General features: G+C 40.6%; 1 protein-coding gene across 2 annotated transcripts in view; it reads right to left on the bottom strand.

Annotated features, from left to right (window-relative positions):
• Positions 1–4,551: 4,551 nt before the first annotated feature.
• The window catches only part of IFT52 (intraflagellar transport 52), a 52,605-nt gene continuing 45,614 nt past the window's right edge, over positions 4,552–11,542 (bottom strand). For both annotated transcript variants that reach the window (XM_030212596.1, XM_030212597.1), the window contains 5 exons: positions 9,006–9,160; positions 7,751–7,838; positions 5,854–5,962; positions 5,459–5,604; positions 4,552–4,822 (listed from right to left, as the gene is read on the bottom strand). In XM_030212596.1, the coding sequence (XP_030068456.1) occupies positions 4,778–4,822; positions 5,459–5,604; positions 5,854–5,962; positions 7,751–7,838; positions 9,006–9,160 (543 nt within the window). In that variant the 3' untranslated portion in view covers positions 4,552–4,777. The remainder of the gene's footprint in view (positions 4,823–5,458; positions 5,605–5,853; positions 5,963–7,750; positions 7,839–9,005; positions 9,161–11,542) is intronic.

Genomic DNA, 11,542 nt, shown 5'->3' with positions numbered 1-11,542 from the left:
ACTTTACCCACCCTATGCTTTCACTCATCACCCATTTAAAGAAATTTATCAGGTTCAATTAGCACAACCTGTTTCCTCAGATCTTGACGCCCACTGGATGGCATATATTGGACAACCCCTCCCTCCATTTTTAATAGGGCCTCCATTACCTGTCCAAGAGTGGTTTGGCTGCTGACATAATTTAAAATTCAGTACTAAATGGATTATGTCTTCTAAGAGGTCACAAAAACCACGTCATTTAAATGGCTTCATCAACCAGATAAACTAACCGAACATGTAATTATCATAAAGATGAACTGTATTCCTTACAGCGTGGTGAACCTGTTGTAGTCAATGTACCAGGAGTCCTTTTTCCAAAGACTGTCCTATTTTTGTATAAGTATGACTGTATTGAAAATTTTTTTTATTACATTTGTACCCCGCGCTTTCCCACTCATGGCAGGCTCAATGCGGCTTACATGGGGCAATGGAGGGTTAAGTGACTTGCCCAGAGTCACAAAGAGCTGCCTGTGCCTGAAGTGGGAATTGAACTCAGTTCCCCAGGACCAAAGTCTACCACCCTAACCACTAGGCCACTCGCTGCCAACTTTAGCTACATGTTAAATGCTAACATGTCAAAACTAGTTTACAACCTGCAACATAGCCATATCTTATTTTGGTGATGCCATCAATTAAAATGTTTAATTGCACAATCACATAAAGCATTTCCTCCTGTACAGTGCAGAATGTAGACAACAGAACTGAATTTTCAGAACTGACATATTTCAAATACTAAACTGAAAATAAAATCATTTTTCTTACCTTTGTTAGGTGATTTGTTTTTTCTAGTCATCTTGTTCCCTCTCTGAACTCTGTTTCCAGGGCATCATTTCTTTTCTCTCTTCCTTCACTCCCTGCCCTATATCCATCTTTCACACCCAACTTTCTTCCATTTTTCTGCCTCTTTCCAGCTCTTCCCTTTCCCTCCATTCATGGCCAGAATCTCCTCTTCTCTCCTCCATTCCCTGCCATCAATGTGCATTTCCCCTCTCTTCCCTTCTCCTAACCTCTGTTAATGTCCACCATCTCCCTTCTTTCTTCCATCCACCATTTCAAACATCTATCCCTCTCTTCCCATGCCAACAGCATCATCACTTTCTCTTCCCCAACCATCCAGCATTGCTCCTCTCTCTCCATCATCCACCTCTCTTCCCCCTCACCATCCAGCATTGCCCCATCTCTCAGCCCCCCCCCCCAACCATCTAGTATCACTCTCCTCAACTACTACAAAAACAAAACCATCATCCCTGCATGTATTATCCCTTATATTCTACATTGCCCCATCCCCCCCCCCACATATATTCTGCATTGCACCATCTATCCTCACCCCCTCTGTATTTTCCATTGCCATATCTCTTCTTCATCATGCTATGCATTGCTCTCATTCCCCACCCCCATATCCTACATTGCACCATCTCTTCCCCACCCATATCTATGCTGCTTCATCTCTCTGCACCCTCCAGCATTGCCCCATTTTTCTCCTCCCCTTCGCCTGCACTGCTGTCTTTCCCTACCCCACCCCTCCTATCTAGTTTTGCCCCATCACTAATCTCCTTCACCATACTCTATATTGCCCCATCGCTTTCCGCCTCCCTCTACATTTACCCTTCTTGTCTCCTTGTCCTCTTCCCCTCCCGCTGGCTCACTCATTTTAGGTGGTCTGAATAATACATCATGTAACTTCCTGTTTCTGGGTCCTGTAGAGTCAGCAGCGTGCAGAGGGGAAAGGCCCTGCGCCTGCCTTTTGCTTCCTGCTGCTACCACAGCCACAGTGAAGACAAGAAGCAGACTGGTGCAGGAACTTCAGCTCACCTAAAATGAGCTAGTGGGAGGGGGAGAGAATAGGGAGACAAGATGAGGCAATGCAGAGTACAGGGGAGGAGGGAAGAGATGGGGCAAAGCTGGATACAGGGGAAGGGGGGAGACAGTCATGTGTTAACTGTATTAAAATATTTAACGCATTAATCACATTATTAGCATGTTAAGTCTGCAGCCCTACTGATTTTTTAACTGGGCCACATACTTAATCTGAAATTCTGGAAGTTACACCTGGTGGTAGTTTCCGTAATCACAATTCCCACATTTCAGCATTTGTTCATACAGCAATGGCATATGATAAGTAGACCTGTAAGTGTCAGCATGGCTTACAAGTTATCATCTGTTGTTGCACTAACAATGTAATACTAGTCATTCCTTTTGGAACGGCAGTAGAAAATTCAATGCTAATTTATATGGGAAAACTGCAAAAAACAAAGCCACTGTTTAAAAAAAAAAAAAAAAGTTTGTTTCTCATGGTAACCAATAAACTAAACCATACTTCTGACATGGCTATACTCACTAAATGGTATTAATAGCAACATATTGAAAAATATAACAGTTCAGTCTTAATCAAGGTTATTGCATAGCAAGGGATTGTTTTTTTTTTTGGTATGCTAATAATTTTATTAAAAGTCAGGACGAATAACTATTTTCTTTCAGGACAAGTAGAAATAAGAACAGTTTGTTCCACCTAACCTCTTCTTTTTCAGACAAGGAATTTTCATGAGTAAGCTGAGAGAGGCTGACAAGGGCACAAGACACTTTGAAGAAGTCACTTATATTTCCACACCATCTGTGCGCTTAAATATACAGAATACTGGCAGTTAGGGATCCTGAAAATGTCATTTGGGTGCCTACATGATATTCTACAAATAGGCACTTTGTGTATTTGTAAGAGGGGTGGTCACATGGGTGGGGCAGACATTTAGGTGAGTAACTTACAGAATACTGTAAGTTGCCCACATGCCTGCTACATTTAAGTGTCCCAGAAGTACTCAATAAGGACACAGGCACCCAATTGTCCATACACAGTAGGCTCACGTTGCATTACTGGGATGGCTAAATGAAGGCACCGTGTTAGAGATTTGCCTCCTAAGGGCCCAATATTCAAACACATTAAGCCAGATAGCAGCATCTGCTCTGCGCATAAGCGCTGCTGAAAAGTGACACATGGCCCTGTTCAGTGCCACTGAAAATCATTACAGATCTTTTCACTATCTGAAGTTATCCAGTTAGCGACACAGGGAGTCTACTGCTTGGAAAAAGTTAAGATAGATTTTTTTTGCTGTCCTAACTTCAGCCATCATTGCTAGAGTGGCTCCTGTCACTACTGTTTGGATATTCAGTGTCAGGCAGTAGCCAGATATTGGTGCTAATTAAGTGCATCTTTTTTTCACTACTGCAGCTATATCTGCTCTCCCAGGACCCCAAGCATTAGGCAGCACTGCATCAAGATGTACTATGAATAAGGTCCATTAAAAAAAAAAAAGTTGTGTTACTTCTACTGAAGCTGGATTAATAAACTGGTGAGGGTACTAAATCCTATCTGGTGCTCTGTAATTTGCAAACAAAATTGCTTCCTTCCTGAAGTATGACTTTTCAGTATATGAGAGAGATAGACAGAGACACACACACCACAGACCAGGATGCACAAAGTCACAGTCAATTCATCTAAAAGAAAACAAAAACACCCCTGTCAAAAAGTTCTCAATCTGAAAACTAGGTACAGACCTGACAAACAAAATAAAAAGTTATTGGGGTTGAGGATTTGGGGTGGGGGGGGGGGGGGAGATGCACATACAGCAATCTCCAAAGCTGCCTTTTTCTTTCAGAAAGCAGACTAAAAATGGAGGCTTTCCCTACACCCCTTCCCGTGCACTCCGCTCCATGAATAAATCCTTCTTATCTGTTCCCTTCTCCACTACTGCCAACTCCAGACTTCGCGCCTTCTTTCTCGCTGCACCCTACGCCTGGAATAAACTTCCTGAGCCCCTACGTCTTGCCCCATCCTTGGCCACCTTTAAATCTAGACTGAAAGCCCACCTATTCAACATTGCTTTTGACTCGTAACCACTCGCCTCCACCTACCCTCCCCTCCTTCCTGTACACATTAATTGATTTGATTACTTTATTTTTTGTCTATTAGATTGTAAGCTCTTTGAGCAGGGACTGTCTTTCTTCTATGTTTGTGCAGCGCTGCGTACGCCTTGCAGCGCCATAGAAATGCTAAATAGTAGTAATAGTAGGCTTGTAAGTTGTATACAGAAGACTGTACTAAAAAAAGATACCTTGTGTTTTAACATGTTCACTAACTATTAAAACCTATTAGAAGCAAAGATGATACTTTCATTAAGCCCTACCTAGCCCACTAGCTGATGAGGTCTGCTTCCTGCAGAGTCACTGCAAGCTCTGCAATCCACTGCACATACTGGATCCAATCAAAGGAGGAAAATCCGAGGCAAGAACATTTTCTCCAATTACAAAATTATATCCTTTGTCAAATCAAAAAGGGGGAACACAAGCTGTATATAAATAAATCATACATAAAGCTTTAGAAAATGGCATGGCATGCTATGCAATACAAAAATATATAGACGTCATACATATTTACAAGACAGATATGACCAAATTTTTAAAACAGCTGCAGCGACACAAGGTTAACTGAAGTCATGGAAAAATAGCAAGTGATTTAAAGTGAATATTCTGGATATTTATTTATCATTCATAAAGCTTTAGAAAACAGCATGGCATGCAATGCAATACAAAAATGTATAGACGTCATACATATTTACAAGACAGATATGCCCGAATTTAAAAAAGAGCTGCAGTGACACAAGGTTAACTGAAGTCATGGAAAAAGAGCATGTGATTTAAAGTGAATATTCTAGATAAAAATGTTTTCATTTTTAGCAGATGGATGCTAGCTGCTCTGGAATTCAGCTTCACTTGTGTCCAAATCATGTTCCTGCAGGAGAAAAAAAAAGACACAACTTTTGTGAAATTAAAAAAAAAAAGTTATATCGTAGGCTGGAGCAGAGTTCGGCTGAGCTTAGCAATCAGCACTGCTGTTATGTTCCTTAGCAACTGCAGCGCCAAAGTCTGGATTATTTACCTCTAGTGGGCGCTATCAAGGAGCTACTATGTACAGGCCTCAGGCTACGCAAAGGGTTGAGGGACCATCGTGAATAAGAGTCAGAATGTAATTCTGTACAGCACTATTCCATATGTCTAATAAGTTACCCATCTTTAAATGAGGACCCCTTTTTTCCCAACTGTTTTCTTGTGAGTTTGTGTTGCTTCTATTTTCCATCACTTTATTTGATTCTAAATTATTTGGCACTACACATACATACAAACACACACACATGCGCACCAGTCCATGAAAACCAGAAATGAATGGACCATTGTACACACTACTCTGTGAGTGACAACACTTTAAATGGAAACTGGCAGCTATTTTCCAAGGTCTTAATATATAGTTATATTTGCATATCTCTAGAAGTTAGAAAGTTCCATTTTTTCTCTCCTCTCTCTCTCTCTTGTGCTTGATGTAGATGGTGAGGCATATGTCATGTGCTCAGATCTCAGCAGCTCACAATACCTGATTTAACTTCTTGAACTCCACCACCCGGAAGAAGATGTATTCTAGAATGTGTTTAGCATCTTGCTTATCTCTTGGAAGTGAATTTGTTACCCCAAGAATGTCACCGCACTTTCTCACATAAAACTCCAAATCGTCTTCTGTACCTGAAAATAAAAAGCAAAAAGTTCATTAACCATTCAGGTAAATTACGCAAGCTGCAAGTACACACCTCCCTATTTCCTACTGTCGCATAATTACGCTTTCCTGAGGAAGCGGACAAAAAGCATCACCCTGGTGAGAGGATATATACATTAACACTATCTCCAATATTCATGGAGCCCCATCTATTAAAAATAACACTTTTTTTTTTAAATCTGAGAAATAAAAATTGCAAGCAAGGCCTGGAAGCTGACATTTGTTGGTAAGTTGAGCAAGACGAGCATTCTCGGAAGAGAATGTTTCATCCAAGTCAAAGAGTTCCAGAGCAGGTGGTGGTAACTCCCTGAAAGTCGGGGGGAAAACCTATAAAACAAGAAGAAATAACTGCTAATATCAATCTAATTTAGTCTAAAATCCAAATCTAGTTTTCCCTAATAATCAAAATACACATTGCTTTCGGGTTGTACCGACTACTGAAGATATGTGTTGGTGAAAGGTCAAACTGGAGTTGACAATGATACCCAAAATGTTTACAGATTTGCTGATAAAAATTTGTACATTAGTAATGGTAATTCAAAAAGCATTAAATACTCATTTATTTAATGTGGCATACGGTTGCAGAGTCTGAGATTAGCTGCCAGTGCACATAATCTTTCTTTCGCCTGCCTTTTCTTTTTCTTTGTTCTATTTGAAATTGGAGTTCTTTTCAATTAATTATAGTTGTGTGTTTTTAATTCATTTATAAACTGCTTTGGGGTTTGTTTGTTTTTTTATCCAAAGAAAATTGGTATATAAAATTTTAATAAACCATAATGGGACTCAAGAATGATTATTCTGATGTCATGTTTGGGAACAATTGGTGGGTGTTGATGACCAACACTGTTCTGGGCACATGGACTGCACTTCTTGAAAACTACTGGGAGTCTTCTGTATTTGGGACACTGGAAGAAAAAATAGCCAATGCAAAAAAACAGATGGCTCAGTGCTACACATTTTGGCTGATGTTGCTCAATGCACCAATCAAGGTACAGGCCACTGCTACGCAAAGTATCAACGAAATTATTTAACTGGAAAAATGATCAAAGAACCTAATTAAAGTTTATCTAAGAGGAAGAAGAATGAACATGAGGTGGTCAAAACCACACAAAAATACTTCTATACATAAAAATGTCGTCAAGATGAAACCAATGGAAAAAAAATGGAAACCGCTAGGCTCTTCAAAAAGGAGAGAACTGATGTGGCCCCACATAATGCTAGCACAGAAATCCAGACTCCCCTAGATGTCATCTATGTACTACCCCCTCCTCCATCATGTCTCCTTTTCCCTTCTCCCTATGGTTTCATTTTAACATATACGTGTTGTTTTATTTTTAGAAACTGCCATGCTTGTGCTTCAGGAAGGTGGTATAATCAAGCTCCAAACATGAGGGCTAAATATCCTGCGTGTCCTCTGAGGATACAAAAATCACAACTTTCTTTTCTTATCTTGAACTAGCCGCTACTTTTGGAATGGGGGGGTTTCCAAGCCCCCCCCCCCCCCCCCCCGGAGTTGCCGCCCCTCCACCCGACCCGAGCAGCACTGTAAACTTATATCAGCACGCAGCAGCAGGCACATCAGCAAAGCTGCCGTCGGGGCGGGCTTCCTTCTCTGCCTGTGTCCCGCCCTCGTGTGACGTAACGTCGGCGAGGGCGGGACAAAGGCAGAGAAGGAAGCCCGACGGCAGCTTTGCTGATGTGCCTGCTGCTGCGTGGTGATGTAAGCTCACAGTGCTCGGGCCAAATGGAGGGGCGGCGGCGACTCCGGGGGAGGGGGAGCGGTTCCGACGTCTGCAGCATGCCAGTAGAGACTTCCCTCTCTGTCTCACCCCCATCATCACGTATTGAAGCGGGGGTGGGGCAGAGAGGGAGGTCTCTACCGCGCATTTGCGAGTGAGTACGGTCACTCGCCATTTATATGTTTGATAGGCAGCATGTTGCAGTTTTTAACTGGAATAACAACTATCCAAATCACTAAGACATATACAAAGTTATTACAATGATCTAGAACTTTGCAGATTATATAGCAATATTTTTCCATTGTATTTTTCAATTTTAGGTTGAAATTTTTCTGCTCATCTCAAAAGTTTTCAAGTCTCATGAAAAATGACTTACAGCTGGTTGGAGTACAGGGAGAGGTGGCTCAAACTGAGGCTGGATGAGCTGGAGAGCTTCATGCTTCACATTCAGCTGTTCATATGCTCTACAACATAGAACACCGTCCACATAAGAAAAAATTACATAACCATACTTGCAAAACAGACTAGAGCTGTACCAAATAGCATATTTTATTATTCAGCCAAAAACGAATAATGAAAAATATTATTCGGACAAATACGAATAATGGGCATTGAGCTTTAAATGTAACAAATAATAAAAGCAGCAATATGAAATCAGAAACCAAAGTGTTTATTTCAGTAGGATTTAGCATAATACAGCGCCAGATTATTCGTATTCAAATTTAAACTGCTGTTCGGCCGAATACGAATAATGTTGGGCCAATCAAATCCGAACATTCAATAGAGACCTAAAACAGACCCCCTCATGGATGAAAACTACAGTTTCAAGAACTTTTCACGTTGAAGGATGCAGGATCAGCAATATTAAAAAAAAAAAAAAAAAAAGTAGCATTCCTATTACACATCAAACCCTTGGAGAGTTGCTTTTCTGGTTTGTTTAGGTATATTAGTTGTCACAGTGTGACAAAGGTTACCTTATGAATTTTGATATTTCATACACGAGTCTAAGATTTGCAAAACATACAATATAAAAGCCTGTAAATCTGCATGAACAAGAGGTGGGTATGGGTATGTCAAACGTTTATGCACATAGTTTAAATACTTGCATTTACGTGCTAAAGTGCTACATTTAGGCACACATTTATGCCTGCTATTCCATTACAGATTTCATGCTCAGTACGCTGCATTTTGGTGCCTTAATTTTAGCACATTTTAAAGACCTGCATGGTCCATCCAGTCTGCCCAACAAGATAAACTCATATGTGCTACTTTTTGTGTATACCTTACCTTGATTTGTACCTGTCCTTTTCAGGGCACAGACCGTGTAAGTCTGCCCAGCACTATCCCCGCCTCCCAACCACCAGCCCCGCATCCCACCACCGGCTCTGGCACAGACCATATAAGTCTGCCCAGCACTATCCCCGCCTCCGGCTCTGCCACCCAATCTCGGCTAAGCTCCTTAGGATCCATTCCTTCTGAACAGGATTCCTTTATGTTTGTCCCACGCGTGTTTGAATTCTGTTACCGTTTTCATTTCCACAATTAATGTGAGAGTTACTATAAAGTAATGCCAAAATAAGAGAGAGAAGTCAAGATTGATGGCAGATGGGAACAATTTCCTCAACACTAACTTAATAACTTTGGAGAGAGAGGTTGTGTCTAGTTGATAGATGGTCGGATCAAACAGTGTGGTAAAGTCTCGTGGGTTTTCATCTCCTTCCTGTAGACACACTCGCAGACGATCTGACAGCTTAGCTGTGTCAGGGAGCATGGTGTAATCAGAAATCTGAAAGAATATAGTAGATATTGCTTAAACTACTAGCACAATAATGTATAGATGAAAAGAACTTAACATTTACCTAGCTTATTATCTTTTATATTTTGAAACTAAACTGAAATTCCAAGCAACAAAAAAAGATTACACTCCAATCCCCATCCACTCTCAGTTTCATTACTGCCTTTTCTCATATTTTATTTGCCTAAATTTGCAAAAGGTTACAGCAAGGACAGATCAAAATTAAATGCAATTTAAGTGGCAAGGCCTCATTTCTGCAGAAGAAAATCACCAGCACATTACTACCAGCAGTAAAATCACCTGCGTATCAGGTAAGTCACTGGAGAAGATCAGTGATAAGGTAATGGCTCGTTTAGAACACTTTCAACTACCAGTACAATCTTGTCAACATAGTTCCAGGAAAAAGGTCAGGCTCAAGTATTGCAACATCTTTGAAAAAAAATGTCAAAGTCACTGACCAGAATATCCTGGAATTTATGTATCTAAATTTCAGTAAATCGTTTACCTAATAAAACAAGATGCAGCTAAAGAAGATGTAAGCATAACAATGAAAAACCTATAACTGAGTTCTATGGATGCAAATAAAAAAGAACATGGTTTAAAAAGCTTTGACTTTCAGGTCAAGAGACTTTCCTCAAGGTTTGGTGCTGGCTCTGTCCACAGGAGAGTAGCTGAGTTTGCAGAAGACAAATTGGCACACTTTGAAACACCAGAGACTAGATTTCTATTCCATTACACGAGCAGAAAATGGTATATGTGGTTCAGTATTGATAACTGTATTATAATGTGCCCTGAGAAAGTAAATCTCCTATGACAAACTGCACTCTGAATAAATGAATCCTTAAAATTATTAAGAAGGATAAAGGTGGGATTATTTCTGATAACCTCACAAGAAACGCTGTTCTGAAGCTGAAAGATGTGAAATTTAGTCTGGTGAATAATTTTCTTTCCTTGATTCTTGCTAGTCCAGTGGGTTCTGCACCCCTACTAGAAGACGGAGGTAGAGAAGACAACACTTTTCAGTGGCATCACCAACATAAGTAGTGGTATAATCTGGAACTTTGTCATTATGCCCACACCAAAGCAAAAAACATGACCATTAAGAAAACCACTCAAAGAAGAGCCCATCTTGTTTTGATAATATGGGTTTCCCCGCCCCTTTGTGGGGACATCCTGCAGGACGTCCTCAGGAAAACTTGGGCGCCCCGTTCGATTATGCCCCTCATTGTCATTAACTGAGGAAAGTTTAACAGGTATAGGTTCAATTTTATTGTATAATTCTCAAAGTTCTCCAATTTTCTCTGAAATAACATTCGATCGTAAAATAAAATGGTTTGAGACTTATCTGCTGAACTTGGCCTGAACGTTCTTCAATCCTCCCACCATGAACATTCACTGTTTCCTCAAGTTTCTGAATCTTGGCCACATTTTCACCAATAGTTGGCAGGTAAAGATAAGGCACATACCTTGCAAACAGAGTCTAAAGCACTCCAAATGGAGTCGAGTGTCACCTCTGTTTGTCTTACTAGGTGAGGAATAGCCAATCTCTTCCATGATCATCCACGGCTCCTCCAGATAACCAGGACATCAGCTCAGATTCCAGATATTATAACTCCCAAGGTAAAAGGTAAAGACTATAGATGGTGGTGATATTCCAACCGCTGTCAGCGCCTCAGGCGTCACTATATTTCAGAGTGCCGGAGGAGCAGCTGGGCTGAGCGAAGAATCGCTGTACAATTCAGGGCTCTTCCTCACCCCCTGCTGAGCGGATACGCCCGGAACACCACTCTGGCGCATGAACTGAAGAATCTCAGTCTGACAAAAAGGGGACACAAGTGAGCTGGAGGGAGCCCGAGACTTCCTCTTTTGCTTAGGCATAAGGAAAAATGGGTAAGACGTCCCTAAGGGCTAAGAAAATTAGAAACAAAACAGAGCTCAGTTCAGTTCTTCAGTGTCCTTGCTGGCAGCCATCTTACCCCTGCATCTAACACTAATGTTATATCTCTAGATGGGAACAACTTCCCTCTAGATCTTCAATCCCAAATTCTAGGGGCGGAAGTAAATAATTTACTGACCATGCACGGCTATTTACAATCAGTTATCAAAAATTCTTTTTTCATATTAAGAAAATTAGGAAGCATCAGAAAAAATATTTTAATCCTGAGGTGTTCAGGATCCCGGTGTAGTCATTAGTATTATCAAGACTTGACTATTGTAATCTCATCTTAGTTGTTTGTTCTAAATCATTTAGAATTAGTTCAGAATGCAGCTATTAGACTAAATTTTGGTTTACCTAAATAAGATTCGCTTAAAATATTTTATTCCAAACTTATGAATACATCACAATTTTCAGAATTCTGATCGGTGAAGCCC

Source organism: Microcaecilia unicolor, chromosome 8 (genome assembly GCF_901765095.1).
Source record: "Microcaecilia unicolor chromosome 8, aMicUni1.1, whole genome shotgun sequence".
NCBI lineage: Eukaryota > Metazoa > Chordata > Amphibia > Gymnophiona > Siphonopidae > Microcaecilia > Microcaecilia unicolor.
The sequence above is the reverse complement of the archived record's forward strand: the minus strand, read 5'-3'. Positions and strand labels throughout refer to the sequence as shown.